The 18,195-nt window shown below is 38.3% G+C and overlaps 1 protein-coding gene across 1 annotated transcript in view; it reads right to left on the minus strand.

Moving 5' to 3' along the window:
• Positions 1-246: 246 nt before the first annotated feature.
• Positions 247-18,195, minus strand: part of cacna1aa (calcium channel, voltage-dependent, P/Q type, alpha 1A subunit, a) — a 103,081-nt gene continuing 85,132 nt past the window's right edge. Inside the window, exons 42-48 of the mRNA XM_067382144.1 lie at positions 16,407-16,516; positions 14,778-14,910; positions 11,866-11,979; positions 8,419-8,457; positions 4,440-4,638; positions 4,091-4,335; positions 247-2,241 (exon numbers count right to left, since the gene is read on the minus strand). Of these exons, the coding sequence (XP_067238245.1) occupies positions 1,627-2,241; positions 4,091-4,335; positions 4,440-4,638; positions 8,419-8,457; positions 11,866-11,979; positions 14,778-14,910; positions 16,407-16,516 (1,455 nt within the window). The 3' untranslated portion in view covers positions 247-1,626. The remainder of the gene's footprint in view (positions 2,242-4,090; positions 4,336-4,439; positions 4,639-8,418; positions 8,458-11,865; positions 11,980-14,777; positions 14,911-16,406; positions 16,517-18,195) is intronic.

The following is an 18,195-nucleotide window of genomic DNA, read 5'->3' on the forward strand; positions in this document are numbered from 1 at the left end:
CTCCACACACCATCTACACAAAACTCACATGAAAACAAGTATGGCAATACAAAGAGCAGCAGTCAAATACAAAAACAGGTAGAAAATTAAATTAAAAGCATCATCATCATTATCATCATCATCATCACTTATCATTTATGTGATCATCTTTATACACACATTGTCATTATCAACATGAAATCATATGTAAAGATGGAGAGGTTCTCTCTCTCTTCTCCACCCCCCCTCCCCTCATCTCTCTCTCTCTCTGCATTTACCCTGGAAGACTGGAAGAGCATGTTTACGGCGGTTTAAGGGAAAAGAATCACACGTGTACTTTGCCTGTTATATGTTTGTGAGTATTTTATGTGCTACTATGTCTGCATTTTTGTGCAAGTGAGCAAATTATCTATACAGTGATAGAGGAATGTAAATAAAGTGTTATAAAATGTCTCAAGCTTAAAAATAATTGTGCTATCCCTTTATTTTTGATTCACAATCTTTATTGTATGTGGTATTTGGCACCAAATCTGGTATAAAAAAATTGCGAACATCCCTCTGCTCACCCATTTACTAGTAGTTTGAACGTTAGCAATGGCTTCATCTCCCCTTTCCTTCAGGAGAGAGGGATCACAGAGAGTCGTGAGAGAGAGAGACGGAGGGCGCCGGCGGGAGAGAGAAAGAACTTCACAGACATGACAAAAGAGCCAAAAAATTGATCCCCCCTTTTCCCCTTTTTATCCAAAGTTTCCCTGTGTATTTTTAACTTGTTTTTTTTCCTTTTTTTCAATCATGCAGGATTTCCAAAGGATTTATTTTCTAGGAGTTCAAACAAAGCTGGGCAGTGCAACAGAAGATTCAAACTCCAGTGTTTCCAATGAGAAGCAGAAGACGAAGCCGAAGAAGAAGAAAGAGTGAGGAGCTTTTCATTTTTCTCTCCTTTTTTTTTTGTTTTTTTTTGTGATTCTTCTTTCTTGCATTCGGGGGGCTGAAGTGCAGGGTGGACTTTCCTATTTTAGTTCAGGTGAGTTCACCTCCACCCGTCTCCATTTCCCACCCACAACTTACCCGCACGGGCGAACGCCTCCCCCTCAACTGGGATAATTATTAACAGTAAACATAGATGATAAAACTCATCGATATTTCCCAGCATCTGGACTGATTTTTGCAATAAACGAATCTCCATTCAAGTTCTGTGAAATAAAAAGTGACCCACCTCACCGTTTTTTTTTTTTTTTTTTAAACGAGTGCTATAGAGTTTGTAGCGTCTCATTTCCGGAGGGACTGCATGAAATGTCCTGGGGAAAAATGTTCAGACATTCCTCCTCCTTATCAAAACATTTTTTGTATTCTTCAGAAAAAGGCTAAGAACAGGATTTCATATTCGTTAGTCTTCATATTCACTGTCAGCAGTCCGTCGCTTTCAGAGAAACACTTGGCAGCAGAGGAATCGGAAAAGAAACAAGAAATAGAAAGAAACGAATCATGCCTTGATTTCCCCTGTGGACATTCAGCGCACTGCCAAGTGTTTCCCAGGACAGATCGGCCAATCCAGTGAGAGTATTGTTTTACTGTGAGCCTACACTCTGTTTGGTGGCAGTCCGTTCCAGAAAGAGTGGAAGGACTCGCCCCTCCCCGTCCCAGAGGCTAGCACCAGTCATCCTCATCAGTCTCACTGTAGGGTTCATGGAGGCCCTTCCTGGGCCCTCTGGGATGAGGAGGCTTATGCGTTCCCGGGTGGTTGGTGGCGTGGTGGTGCGGAGAGGGCGAGGACGAACGATAGCCATTTGGCATGCGCCGCGGGTGGCCCTGAGGGGGGGTGCTGTGGCGGGAAGTCCTGGGGGAATGTGGGTGAGGGTTGCCCTGCACAGGGCTTTGCTCGTAGGATGGAGGTTCATGGTGATTGAACTCATAGTCTTGGTCATCGTAGAAACCGTCGCCCTCCACACTCTCCGCAGGGTCGGGGCCCCAGTGAGCATGACGTGAGGAGCGGGGAGAGCCGTGGTGGGGAGGCGACGGGTGATGGTGAGGGGGAAGCGGGGGCTCCGGGCCAGGCGGACTGAACCGACGCGAGGTCGGGGCAGGCAGTCGGTTCTGCTGGCCGGGAGGGGGGGTGCCCCCGATGGGCTTACGGACCACGGGAGAGTAGGTAACATGGGGCCGGGGCGTAGCGGGGGTTTGGGGTAGTTGACGCCGGCCGCGGCGGGGCGTGCTGGTCCCGGAGGTGGAGGGGACTGGACTGCCGCTTACTGAACTACTGCCCTACATGAAAATGGAACAAGGCAAATAAAACAGAACCACAAAATTAACCACACAACAAGAAGAAAGACAGTAGGAGGTGACACACACACACACACACACACACACCGCAGTCAGAGAGGAAAGAGCGCAGTCATAAGAGAGAGTGAGAAATGCAAGAATGGGAGACATTGAAAAGCAGCAGAGCAAAGCGACCAATGCAAACAGCAATAAAATAAATGACCAAAAATTAAGCAACATATCACAGGGAAAAGAGAGGACACAAGGAAGAAAAAACAAACAAACAAACAAAAAGAATTTAATTCTGTTGCAGCTGTGAAAATAACTTCAGTTTTGGTCTTGACAGACTAGGTTTGTTAATGTCAATTCAAACTGAAATTCAGACTGATCACATTATTTTGGAGCCTGACTATCAGATAGTGTCACAACATTAGTTAAATAACAAGGAGCATAAAATGATTCTACAACAGACCTAAAATCTTGGATCCTTTAAGTTAAACAGCCTGTTTTAATACAAGAAACAGATGGGTTCTCTGCAAAAAAAAATCACTATTTTTGTCTTGTTTTCCAGTAAAAAAATAAAACAAGTATTATATATATATATATAAATATACACACACAGTCAAACCAAAAATATTGTGAAATATTATTACATTTTAAAATGACTGTTTTCCTGTATGTATTCAAATGTAATTTATTCCTGTAAGCTCAAGGAACATTTCTTATTATTATTATCAACGTGGAAAACGGTTTAGCTGCTTGATATATTTGTGAAAACCATGATAATTTATTTTTTTCAGGATTGTTTGAGGAAAAGAAAGCTCAAAGAAATTTGAAACATAAATGTTTTTTTATTAATTCACTGACCCCAAACTTTGGAATGATAGTGTATATGTTAATTTCTTAATTAAAATTTAGTTTAATTCTTAATTAATTAGTACAGAAGAGGATTAGGGCCAAGCAATAATAAAAAAAATAAAAACATCTCGAGATTAAAGAAATTAATCTCTAAAATTCCGAATTTGTTCTCATAATTTAACGACTTTTTTTCTCGTAATTTAATTACTTTATTCGCAACATTTTATCTAGACTTTTTTTCTCGAAATGTAACATTTTTCTCATAATTTAACGAATTTGTTCTCGTAATTTAATGACTTTTTTCTCGTAATTTAACGAATTTGTTATTGTAATTTAACAACAATGAGTTTATTCTCAAAATTTTATTTCAACTTTTTTCTCGAAATTTAACAACATTTTTTTCATAATTTAACGAATTTGTTATTGTAATTTAACAACTTTTTTCTCGTAATATAATGACTATTCTCAACATTTTATCTTGACTTTTTTCTCGAAATTTAACAACCTTAATCTCGAGATGGTTTTATTTTTTTTTTATTATTGCTTGGCCCTAATCCTATTCCGTAAATTAGGAATTGAATAAAGTTTACTTTTCTTTTTTTTTTTACTATTGGCAAAATAGTTTTTTGTCTCTTTTCTAAACAATGTTTATAATCTGTTTGTTCTTAAAACCAGAGAAAAAAAAAACTATTTGCTAATGAGGTATGTTCAATAAACCTAATTCAATTATGATTCTCTGAAAGTCTTAATATTGTAAACAATTTTAAACAATAATATTTAAAAAAAAAAGTAAATGTAACTTATTTTTTTTCTTGTTTTTTTCAAAAAGGATGCCTGGATCATTTTTCCGGAAAACAGTGAAGGCAAAATTATTGATGTAAGAAGATATAAAATATATATATTTTCTTTTTCTCAGTGCTGCAGAAATGTTGAACTGTAATAAGTGTCTATAAATGCATTATGAGCACATGTTCATTATGACTGAATGGCCCACCTGTCTGTGAGTCAGGCACTCTCTGCCCTCACTCGGTGAGCGGGACCAGCGGCGGTCTCTCTCTCTAGACTGTCTGTGGCCGTAGTCTCCTCGCTCTCTCTCATGTCCGTAGTGCTCCTTATCTACAGAACTGTGGTGGTGATGGTGATGATGGTGGTGCTTGCGGTCTTTGGCACGGCCTCGGTCCCTCTCCTTGGATGGCAGGTCTCCTGACTGTGTGGTGGTGCTGAGATCAGTACCAAGACCTGCTTGGCCACAGCCAGAGAGGGAAAAAAGGTTAGTTCTCCCTATTCTCTTGTACACAGAAAAAGCCATCAATACCATTGAAATAACTGCTTTCATCTGTGACCTGTGTCAGCATCGGTGTAGCGGCTCAGGGACCGCTCTGATGCACGGTGACTGCGGTCTCGGTGGCGATGCCCATGTCTGTGGCCCTCTTCTGGGATAACCCTCTCCATGGCGTAGTCCTCACCCCGCATTGGGCGGCCTGGACGCCCGTGTCCCAGAGATGAAGCCGAGCGCTTCATAGGACTGTTATCAGTGATGGTCTGCTGATAGAGACGGCACAGGACAGAGAAAGAGGTAGGGAGAGAAAAGAAAAGGGAGCGAAGGAAGAGAGAGGTTTCTGTTTATTGGAAATAGATGGGTATGGAAGATTTGAGAAGGGAGCTTCATTTCTGTACTATTTAGTAACGGCAGGCAGATGGTCGTGCGAATGTACGGCCTTGTTTACACCTGATATTAACATCCGTCTCGGATGATCCCTTCACAAGCAGTCAGCTGAGACAAACGAGTCTCCTGTGGCCACTTTTGAAACTATTTCAAGGGAAACGATATCCGATTGTGTGAATATTTACATCACTTGCTTTATCATTCAGAAGTTTAGGGTCAATACATTTTTAAAAAAATAAATATACTTTTATTTAGAAAGGAAGCAATAAATCAAAGGAGTTTTATGTTATTCTTTTGAACTGAAAAAACATATCTCACTTTCCACAAAATATTAAGGAGCACAGTTGTTTTCTACACTGATAATAAGATTTTTTTTCTCTTGAGCACCAAATCAGGATATTAGAATGATTTCTGAAGGATCATGTGACACTAAAGACTTGAGTAATGGATATATCTCCAAAAACATGCCATATTATTTTACATACTTTTGCTTCTCAAGTAAATTGATCTTGTTTTAAGGATATTTTTAGATATTTTTACTGGAAAACAAGACAAGTTCCCTGCTTAAATCTATAGATAGTGCAGACCATTTGTGATCGTATCTGCCCAACCATGTTAATACCAGGTGTAAAAGGGATATATGATGAGTTAAAACTTGTGTGTTTAATTCTGCAGGTCTGGGAGTTGGTGTGATTTGATTGTGTAAGACCTGATGAACACACTCAGCCGATAAACAAATTCACCATTCACCATGCAGAGTCCGAGAAGAAGAGAAAGACAGAAAAAATATGAAAAAAGAGAGAGAGGGAAACCAAAAGATAACTGCAAAAGTTCGTGCCTCGCATGCATCCAGAACTGAATCTATAAAGTCAAAATACTGATTGGTTATAAACACAACATTTGAGAGAAGCACATGTCTTCCAGCAGACCCCTCTATCCATCAGTTACAGTCAAGCACACCGCAAAGAGCGAAGAGAGGGGGCTGTCCAGGCTTCAGAGAGAATGTGTGGGCCAACACCAAATATATGGTCCAGAAAAGGGATGTGCAGAGTGGGGTGGTTTGCAGTGGCTCAAGCCTTTCCATCTCAAAAAAGCATGAACTTGACTGTTTTGGTGCAGCTGCACTGTCAAACACTATCAACACTGACACCTAGAGTCGTGGATGCAGCATTACAAACCATCAAGAGCTTTCAGTTACTGATTCATTTGTAGAAATCTCACATACATAGTCATATACCCATTTTTGTGTTTATTCTGCAGCCAATATACAGGCTAGAAGAGTACAGCAAGTCAAGTTTTTTAAAACAGTATGTTTATATGCACCAATTTCCGTCAATCCGAATGAAATGAATCCGATTGCATATCTGTGTACTCTAAACACTGTAATCTGATTCAAATATCCATTTATATGTGTTTTATATACATTCAGATTAAAACTTTGGCGCACGTGCTCTGCGTGTGACGTCATATCAATCACACTTGCGGAGACAACCATGGACCTGACACCAACAGAGCTCATTGTTATTTTTGCCCCGTTGGCATGCACATTCGCAAATCTTTATATCTAAAGATGTAAATTTGAACTGCATATCAACACTGCACTGCGCATGTGCCCCAGAGACTGAATACGAATGAGAAAGTAGTCGGATTCAAGTGTTTACATGGTAATTTTTTGCTTTGGATCGGATTAGAAAAGGAATAAACCACCCCTTCCAATCTGATCGAAATTTCATTCGGATCAAGCTCAATCGGATCGATTAAGGTGTTTTACATGAACATTTTTCAATCCGATTAAGCTGTCAATCTGATTACAAATGGACTATCTGGGTACATGTAAATGTAGTCAGTAGTGTTGAGTAAAGTTAGGTTACAGTTTTGCATTTTATAGAAAGTTACAATATGTTTATTATTTTTTCCTCACCCACTTCCATCACTGTAGCATTATGTTTGAAGGTTTTTTTTTATTATTTATATGGAACACTTGATTTTGACTGGTCAATCACGCCATCCAGCGGTATGTTATTCCCTGATAACAACCACTGAAAACAGATAACTCAGGCTCATCCAGGTTACTGAAGTCAGCAGCGCTATTCGCTTGCTAGGAAAGTTTTTTTCTTCGTCAAATTTGTGCGGGTCCTGATCACCCTCTTGGGGTTTATTCTAAGATAACAACCGGCTGGATGTACATTATCCCTTACTTAAAATGATTCGTTTTTATTTATTTTTGCTGTGGACAAGTGTATATCCCAGTATAGATGTAAGTGTAACTCAATAACACATCCAAACTTCCCTTAAAATAATAATAAAATGACAAATAAAAGCCTTAGAAAGTCCCTCTTTTCTCCCTGTGACACATTAAACACCAAAATGCATGTCTCTGCTCAGCAACAGTCACACGCTCACAGCACAGATAATTGCACACTCGCGCACAAAGACTGCAGATACATATGCACAGGAAAACATGTAACATGCACATGAACACAGCACATAATGAGTGTTGCATAGCACAAAGCAGATATACATTAGGAGGAGGCAGACAAGGAGTTTTGTGTGATTTTATCTGCACACAATCATGTCTAAAATATGTACAAATAATAATAATAATAATGCTCCAGTATGCAAAATTCCATATAGATGTTTTAAATACATCTATATATATTTTTTTTCAAATACATACAGTATCTCACAGAAGTGAGTACACCCCTCACATTTTGTAAATATTTTATCATATCTTTTCATGTGAAAACACTGAAGAAATTACACTTTGCTACAATTTAAAGTAGTGAGTGTACAGCTTGTATAACAGTGTAAATTTGCTGTCCCCTCAAAATAACTCAACACACAGCCATTAATGCCTAAACCCCAGAAGGAAGCCTCTTCTAAAGATGATGCACAAGAAAGCCCACAAACAGTTTGCTGAAGACAAGAAGACTAAGGACATGGATTACTGGAACCATGCCCTGTGTTTTGATGAGACCAAGATAAACTTATTTGGTTCAGATGGTTTCAAGCGTGTGTGGCGGCAACCAAGGTCTCTAACATCCACCAGCTCCGTGATGTCGTCATGGAGGAGTGGAAGAGGACTCCAGTGGCAACCTGTGAAGCTCTGCTGAACTCCATGCCCAAGAGGGTTAAGGCAGTGCTGGAAAATAATGGTGGCCACAAAAAATATTGACACTTTGGGCCCAATTTAGACATTTTCACTTAGGGGTGTACTCACATTTGTGGCCAGCGGTTTAGACTTTAATGGCTGTGTGTTGAGTTATTTTGAGGGGACAGCAAATTTACACTGTTACACAAGCTGTACACTCACTACTTTAAATTGTAGCAAAGTGTCATTTCTTCAGTGTTGTCACATGAAAAGATATAATAAAATATTTACAAAAATGTGAGTGGTGTACTCACTTCTGTGAGATACTGTATTATGTTAAATATTACATATGATCCTTCCTTAATTGCTTCTTTTCTTTAAAAATAAATAAATATTGCCAAAAAAATTTTTTTTCCTAGTAGTTTCTCCTGAAATATTCAGGCACAAATTATGTGATTCCAGAGAATTGACCACAGAGAGAAAGACAGATGTCAGAGTCAGACAGGGTCAAACAGAGATTGATGATGGAGAGAAAGTAATAATGAAACAGAGCGGCTGCACATACAGTGAGATTATCTCCCCGGTGCCGTCCTTTCCTCCTTGGCTGCTATACAGCCATTTCCATACAAACACAAGACACGCCACAAATATGACCATACAAATACACGCATAGGAAGCACACAGGGCCGCATTTACACAAGACAAAGCACATTAACAGTGAGGGACCCCAGGCATGAAAGAGAAAGAGAGAGAAACAGAGATTGCGCTCAAAAGAAGAAAAAGGTGGAGATGGGGTTCATGCAGGAGTAAATTAGGATGGGGAGGCCAAAAACAGAGTGAAAGAGGGGAGGGAGAGAAATATATATAAATAAAGAGAGAGAAGAGAGACACAGAAAACCTGGTTAGACACAGAAGCAGTGGAGACGGAAAAAGACACTTACCACAGCAGCACACATACTGAGGGCCAGAGGCAGTATTAGAGACACGTCACAGTACACCACACAGAATGATACGGTGAGGAACGTTACAGTGATCACAAGACAGAGTGGCTATAGAGAGATATACTACTACAACACTGCACACATATACAGTACATATAGCATGAGACCACACCAACATAACTCTCTTGTACTTTATGTAAATTACTATCACACTACACCGTGTGCAGAATTATTAGGCAAGTTGACTTTCTCATCAGATTTTTTTCCAAGCACATTTTACCAATTCCAATCCACATCAATCTTAATAACTACTTCCTAATCTACTTCCAATCTTTGCAAGATGGACATTTCAGGATAAGAGATGGACTAAAAATGAACTCCCACACCTTACTGCCAGATTCTGGAAGATGAATTCTTCAAACAGTGGTACAAGAGGATGTGGTGCTGGTCTTATTAAGAGCGGGTCAGGGATCCTTTAGCTAACCTAAGTCTCTGAGATCCTGACACCTTGCACTTCTGGAGACTCCAGGTAGGTTTCAGTACTGGGAAATGGTGGCGCTGGAGACTAAAGGGTTCCTGATGGTTTCACACTTCATTCTTCACCTTAATTCTTAATTAGTTTGCAGGTAACATGTGTCTTTTCTTTTCCACCTGTTTTTGTATGACCCCGCTGACCCAATGAGCATTTTGCTGTCCAATGGCCATGCTTTAACTTTGCAATTTCTAGTATTGCATTAGTATTGCGTCCTTTTTGACTTTTACAGATAAAATGAGCCAAAAAAAAAAAAAACTCAGACTGAAAAGAAAACCTGCCTAATAATTCTGCACACCTGAATATAAGGCATTTTTCATTTCCAGCCTTCATGAACAATTATATATCACTTATAAATGATTAAATACAAACATAATAGTAGTTATTCAGATTAATGTGGTTTGAAATTGGTAAAATGTGCTTGGAAAAAAAAACTATGATCAGAAAATCAACTTGCCTGATAATTCTGCACACAGTGTATACTGTACAAAAGTCTGGGGTCGATACGATTCTTCTTAACAGTTTTTTTTTTAATGAAGTCTCTAATGCTCAAAGGCTGCATTTATTTGATTAAAAATACAGCAAAAAACAAACAAACAAAAACACAGTAATACTGTGAAATATTATTACAATTTTAAAGAACTGTTTTCTATTGGAATACATTTTAAAGCAGAACTAAGTAACTATTTTTTACCTTCATAAATAGTTTTCTAAGTCCTTACGATGGTTAATTGACTTGTAATGGTGTGTTTGAGGCGAGCACTAACCCCCCCTGGCACGTCTACGCCAGAAAACAGCACTTGCAATTTGAGCTCATTCTAATATGCTGATTTGCTGCTGAAACTAGACAGACACTTCTTCTTCTTTTCAGGATTCTTTGATGAATAGAAAGTTAGAAATAAATCTTTGGTAACATTATAAATGTCTTTACTGTCACTTTTGATCAGTACACTGCATCCTTGCTGAATACCTTAATTGATTTCTTTAAAACAAAACAAAACATTCCAAAAAAAAAACCGTACTGACCCCAAACTTTTGAACGGTAGTGTACATACACAAACTTGGGATATATTAACACACACACAGACAGACACACACACACAAACACATGCTCAGACAAATCCACATCCCAACTCCCAAGTCACTGTTTGCTTCAGAATCAAATTCCACTGAGCTTTATGACCCTGAATGAAATGCAATTCAAACTCGAAAAAATAAATAAATAATAATAATAAAAATTATATAGAAACAAAGCACTTTAGCACTTACATAAAGTAATACTGGGCTGTAAACACAGTTAAATACAAAACTTAATTTACTAAAGTTTTAAAATACTGTAAAGACAATGTATGAACACTGAGTAAAATCTTTACTGAGGAAGGAAGTCAGAGTTAGCTGAACCCAAAAAGGAAAATAAGAATTTAAACAAAAAAGGCAAAAAGAAAGAGAGAAGACATATTCACAGAAAACTTGAGGAGACTGCATGAGAAGAGGATTTATTTAGAAAAAAAGAAAACAAACCAACCCTACTTTTCTAATCTCTCAGCTTCTCAGTTCCCACAGCAACATAGGATAGCAAAGTGTGCACTTGCTACAAAATCCCAGCGCATGTAGTATGTCATCTGGATGTTGTGTTTTATTAATACAGAGCATTCAAATGTTCTATTTGTGTGACATACTGCTTTTTGCATAACGTGTAGCAGGCACATGTGTATATTTGGGTCTATGAATGACAAGGAGGCTACTCAAAGGCCAGTGGTGAGACATATGGGAAGACACACACACCCACACACACACACACACACACACATTCTGACCTGCATCAAATATGGATCTTAAGTAATGAAGGTGCATGTTGTAATATGCTAGATATTATATATCTAGACAATTATAATAAGAGAGTGTTTGAATGCAAAAAATGTATCCTTGAATACATCCCATCAAACACATATTCTGACTATTACAAATACTTAAAATGCATATTTATGACAGGTATTCTGATGAAACTTTTCTAATACTGATTGATAAGGTTTTTTTTTGCTTGCGGAGTGCCTCATGGATCTGTTCTGGGCCCAACATGTTTTCCTATTATGTTTTCCTATTAATGCACAGCATTCTCATTCTCAGTTATAAAGCTGATACACTACATGAACCAAAGTATGTGGACAACTTAACATATGTCTCTAATGAAAATGTAATTTATGCTGCTATACCAACATCTAATCTCCCACTCTAGAGACTGCACGTCTGTATTCTTGATTTGATGCATCTTTCAGCCATTTAGTGTGGTTATGACTTAACATAATTCACTTGTTTGTCTAATTCACCCTCACACTTGCTTGTACAGGACATCAATCCATTGCAGATGCTATAATGGGTTCTCTTTGCTTTATCTGGTCAATGGGCACATTTGTTTAATGCAAAGGCAGCAATGGAAAGTGGGTTGTTTGGAGGGTCAGGAAAGGAAAGACAGATGTGAAAAGGGGGTAGAAGAAAAGGAAGGGAAAAACACGAAGGAATGACAGGATGAGGCGCTCACTTGGTTGTCTGCTGGGAGTCGAGGCATGGAAGCAGCCCTGCCATGGCCTTCCATCGACAGATAGTGCTCAGTGTCCGAGTACCCGTCCCGCCCCATCTCTCTCATCTCTACTGTCTGCAGAAACAGAGGGAGACCATGCATGACTGCCCAGGGACAGCAGGCAAGAGTGGAATGCCAGGGGCCTGAGAGACAGGCCTAAGCACAGTGGATGGAAGGAGGACATCTCCACCTTCATCTCTCCCTTCACCCTGTGGGGAGATGCAAGAGTAGCAGGACAGTCCTGCCCCAGCTTCTGTTCTACACGTCACTGCTGTTGGGTTTGCATAACGGTGATCTGATGCTGTTATCTGGTTAAATACATGCAAGGATTCAACGACAGGATCATTTGGAGAAGATCAGGAGATGTTGGTACTCTCACAGTTTTCACACAGAATGTAGGAATCAACTTCACATACATAGACACATATCTCTTCTCTTGACACGTATGCATATGCACTTTTGTTAAAGTGTTAGTCATAATTTGCTCACCTTCATGTTTCTTCAAAGTATATGACTTCTGTGGAACACAAAGGATTTGAAGAACTTGCTGGTGGCTCCTTTCCATGCAATTACAATAAATGGGGACTGAAGCTTTCAAGCTTCAAAAAAGGATGACAAAAAGGCCATACAACTATAATAGGAATGATCCATATGATTTGTGCACAATAATTCAAAATTATGTGAAAATATAAGTCATTATTTACTGAATCATTTATTTAGTGATTGACAAGCACTGCAACAGACTTTAAAAAAACATGGTTGACATAAAATGCTGTGTGAAGTCAACCAATCAGCATGTTCAGCATCCAAGTCCCATCCCCGAAAGTTCCGGTACTTTCTGAGGGGAAATTTTCTTACCCGGAACTTCAATTAGACCCTGGTTCCTGCAGTCAAAACCATAGAGTAACACCCCAAAGTTCCTGGGGAAAGTTCCCGCGGTGGAAATGCGGCTATTGCTACTTCTCTCTTTTTTTCAGTAAATAGTTTTGTTTTGTTTTTTCCAGTAAATAGCGACTTAAATTTCAGTCACTAAACTACCATATGGCTTCAGAAGATTACAGTGCACAAGTTATGGACCATGTGTGGATCCTTTTTTTGTCATTTTGGGGATTGACAACCCCAGCCCTCATTCACTGTCATTATTTTGAAAAGAGCACTTAAAGGGTTAGTTCACCCAAAAATGAAAATGATGTCATTAATGACTCACCCTCATGTCATTCCAAACCCGTAAGACCTCCGTTCATTTTTAGTTTAAGATATTTTAGATTTAGTCCGAAAGTTTTCTGTCCCTCCATTGAAAATGTTTGTACGGTAAACTGTCCGTGTCCAGAAAGGTAATAAAAACATCATCAAAGTAGTCCATGTGACATCAGTGGGTCAGTTAGAATTTGTTGAAGCATCAAAATTACATTTTGGTCCAAAAATAACAAAAAATATGACTTTATTCAGCATTGTATTCTCTTCTGGGTCTGTTGTCAATCCGCGTTCACGACTCCGCAGTGACACTGCTGACGTATTATCCGGTGCGCCTGAGCTTCGTTTACAGTCTGAGGAAGACGCACGCTGTAAACAAAACAACCTTCGCAAACATGTCTAAGGATTTCGACACAAAGGAAGACATTTTTTTGCTCAGCCATATTTATTTGAACCCGAATACATGGACGAAGAACTGAGTCGTGAACGCGGATTGACAACACTCCCGGAAGAGAATACAATGCTGAATAAAGTCATCGTTTTTGTTATTAAGCTCTCGGACTAAATCTAAAATATCTTAAACTGTGTTCTGAAGATGAACGGAGGTCTTACGGGTGTGGAACGACATGAGGGTGAGTCATTAATGACATAATTTTCATTTTTGGGTGAACTAACCCTTTAAGATATGCACTCTTTATGTTCCACTATCTCTTTATCTATCTCTTTATCTATCTCTCTATCTATCTTCTCACTGAACTATACACTCTCACTGTTTCTCTTCATCTGCTGAGAAAATATTGTGTTTTTCCAAGCAATTTGGGGACTTTGTTTTGCAGCTTTTCTTATGTTACTTTCTTCTTATGAATTACTTATGTTGCCTTCCTCATTGATAAGATTAGGAAAAAAACACTTGCTGTTCCTGACATGTTCCAATAGTTTAGCTGGGCAGGAGTGTCTCACCTCCTGACAGTACAATGGCACTGCGGAAGGGTTTAAACATCCTTCCCAGACAGCCAATATGAATGCATATATTCAATGACATGAGCTTCACTGTACAAAGCAGACATGTGAGAGTAATAAAAGAATATAAACGGTAACAGAAGGACACACAGACTGAGGGGAAATTTAAGAGAGAATAAGAGAGTGTGGAAGATAGTCTGCCAAGTTTAGTTTTTACTCGGCAACAGAGAAGGTGCTTTGTTGCTGTCTTCCAATGAGATGTACATGCATGAGGGATAGACAGACCAGCCATTCATGGTTATGAAAACAAACCGCTCCAATGGATACCGTCCACAAAAGACTGCAAATATCTGATATGCTGTCTTATAAAGGCAAAGAAAACATTATTGATCCACTGAGACGTCCAATGGGGTGACAGTACATGAAAGTCCTGAGCTCTAACAAATAATTATCAACTGTGAGGGAGTTAGCATGCTGCTGGAGAATCCATAACTAATGAAATAGTGGCTCTCACATTATGAAAACTATTGTTTTATCTCATACAGAAGTGTGTGGGGACAATTTTACTTGCATTTTACTTGTTGTACCATCATATTAATATGATAATGCTTGAGGTTAATAATACAGTGATGTACTACCCTAAACTATTCTTTTTCAAAAATTCAAGCATGAATACCCTAATAGTAAACTGTACATGAAATGGGGCAGGCTCTGTGTACCTGAGATTGTCTGCGGTTATCTTCTGTGTCATCTGGGTGTTGGCCTTCAGGACTCCAGCCTGCTTTCTGAGACATCTCTTGGGCCCGCGCCGTCACCCATGATTGGCTCTCCGGTATCCTTTCATCAACAGGCCTGACAACACACCCACATTTAGTCAGTTTACAAGCTTTCTACACTCCTTGAAGGGCTCAAGGCTCTGGTTTGTCACTCATTGTAGTTTAGATGATTTTTCTCATTAGATGTCCATTAGAGTCAAGGAGAGGGAAGATGATCTTCAATAACATTTGTTGTATTGGTCATGCATTACAAAAAAAGAAGAGCATAAAAGTGACCAGCATTAATTTTTACAGTTTTTTTTTTCTTTTTTTCTGTGTGTGTGTGTGTGTGTGTGTGTGTGTGTGTGTGTGTGTTTTAATCATATTTTTGTCTTTTGGTAAAAAGATCCTTTGAATTCAATATTTCATCATGTCATATTTATTAAATGAAATAAATTGTACTGTAACTAAAATTAATATTTGTCATTACTCTTTCACTTATATTCTTTCTTTTCCTATTTAGCACCTTTTCCTATTTAGCACCTAAACTCTGGAACAATCTTCCTAGCATTGTTCGGGAAGCAGACACACTCTGTCAGTTTAAATCTAGACTAAAAACACATCTCTTTGCTCTTGCATACACATAACACATTATCAATACATTAACATTTTTCAAATCCGTTAAAGGATTGTTACGCTGCAATAATTAGGTCGGCCGGAACCGAGAACATTTCCTATAACACTAGATATACCTGTACATCAGAATAAGAATGGCATCTACGCTAATATCTGTCTCTCTGCTTATCCTGAGGTTTGCCGGGTGCTGGATCCAGGCCGTATCCAGATCAGATGGAGAACCTGTGTCTGGACCTGACTACAACGTAGCCCAGGAGACAATGGGCCTAAAGATCCAATTCTGGCTGCATCTATAATTCAGATTTTTAATCCCTGTATCCGCTTACATATATTTATATATAATCGATTTTTAATCTCTATAATAAAAATGTACAATTCAGATTTTGATCTCCATATACATTTACATATATATATCTTCCAAGGGGTTTTTTCCCTCCTAGGACTTTTTTCCCAGTGCTAGCACGCTGGGTTTTTCTCCTAGGGGGTTTTTTCCACCCCTGGAAGTCAGCCGACATTGGCTTAATGTAGCACCATCTTGTATATGTTACATATTACCACGCTTGTTTGTACAGTTTTAACCACTTCCCTTTTTTTCTGTGCTTCTAATATGTAAAGCTGCTTTGAAACAATTACCAATTGTAAAAGCGCTATATAAATAAATTTGACTTGACTTGACTTGACTTTCTAGATTTTTCTTCAACAAAATGGTTCATATTTAGCTATTTTTTCTCATATTTCCTTCAACAGTATGTTAACTAAAATAATTTAATTATTGTCATGATGTACACATAAATGTTTTTTTTTTTTTGTCTCTGCTTTGCATTGATAAAAAAATAAATAAATAAATAAAATAAAAACTTTAATATTTATGTCAGTAATTTGTTAACACTGAAATTGACACAATAAACTTTAATACTTGGAGAGAGACTGGGAAGAAATGGAGAGGGTGCTACTCACAGATGATTTGCTGGGTGTGGTTGAGTTTCAGGAAGGCCAGTGAGTCCCTGCCCCACATCCTGGCTTGGAGATGGCGGCTCCAGACGCTGAAACATTAATGTCGTTCGATTCTGTGTAAGATACAACATGGCCTACAGCTGGTATCAGGCAAGCTGATGGGAAAATGGGGTTGGGGGAAAACATGGGATGCAGAACATCCCATGTGCGAATGGGGAGGGGATCCAGCAGGGGTCAGTCAGGAGGCATTCCAGGAGCATTATGGGTAAATGGATTTATCCTGTGAGTTGTACTGTCTGAAAGCTGCCGATGGTACCATGCTGAGAATTCATTTACTTTCATTGTCTCAGTAAATGAACAGTTTCTGTAACCAACTGGCTGCTAAACAGTGGTGATAAATCTTGGTGTCATTCAGCAAACCCCATAAAATCAAGATTGGGTTGTTTGATAGCTATGAGGTCATTTATATGCTACACCTATACGTAGGTGTACAGTAATTCAGTTTTAGCAGACACGCGCTATCATTCAAAAGTTTAGGGTCAGTTATTTTATTTAGCAAGGACACATTAAATTGGTCAGTAAAGATATTTATAATGTTAGAAAAGATTTCTATTTCAAATAAATGCTGTTCTATTCATCCAAGAATCCTGAAAAAAAAAAAAAATCTCACTCTCCACAAAAATATTTAGAAGCACAGTTATTTTCAGCATTGAAGATAATGTTTGTTGAGCCGCAAATCATCATATTAGAATGATTTCTGAAGGATCATGTGACAATTAAGACTGGAGTAATGATGCTGAATATTCAGTTTTGTCATCACAGGACTAAATTATATTTTTAATATATGAAAAAAAAAAGTTATTCAGTTTTACAGCATTTTTTTGTCAAAGACATGCAGCCTTGGTGAGCATGAGAGACTTTAAAAACATTTTTTTTTAAACAAAATCCTACAGACCCCAAACTTTTCAATGGTAGTATAAATATTTAAAACCAATAATACTGATGACTATTCCTGTATAACAGATTTCTGTCCAATCAAATTTTTTCTAGAAAGAGAATGTCCCTGAATACCACCTCCAAAATGAGTAGAAAGTAGCAAATCATAGCTGTGATGTGACTAAAGCCTAGGCTATTTGCTCTTTGATGTGTCCTGCATTGTTTCAATGGACAGTAAACTAACAATAAACATAATATATGACTACTGATTTCTTTTTTGTTTTGTTTTTTATATGTCCAGAGGTAGTAAAACTGTTGCATAATCATAAAAGGCACTTTTCAACAATTCTTGTGTGTATTTGACCCATAAAGCAGAAAATTGGTACCACCAGCCAAAAATGACACCTTGAGATTTGGAAAATGAAGGGAAAAAAAAAAAAATCAACCAATCCAGTAAGAAACACAAAATGTGTGTAGAATGTAAAGGCAGGTTTCATATTAAAATCTCATGAGAGGAAGTAACAGCTGAATGAGAGCTGATAAAAGAAATCAATCATCTGTGAACAACATGCACGTTTTACTTCACACTATCTAATGGATGAGTTAGGAGATTGGCTGTATGAGGAAAAGCTTAGCAAGCTCAATGGTATCTGCAAAAACTGCTACATCCACTTGAAACATCATGGGTTACCACTGAGATTGTATACAGACCATCTCCATGTCTATAAAACTGTGGTCAACTTTCATGTGGATGTATAGTTGTAGATCACACAAGAACAAAACAGTATAAAATGTAGATCAGGCCCATGTTGCATTAAACTCCAATATTCAGTCTAATATTCATAATCTATGAAAA

Source organism: Chanodichthys erythropterus, chromosome 3 (assembly GCF_024489055.1).
Source record: "Chanodichthys erythropterus isolate Z2021 chromosome 3, ASM2448905v1, whole genome shotgun sequence".
Lineage (NCBI taxonomy): Eukaryota > Metazoa > Chordata > Actinopteri > Cypriniformes > Xenocyprididae > Chanodichthys > Chanodichthys erythropterus.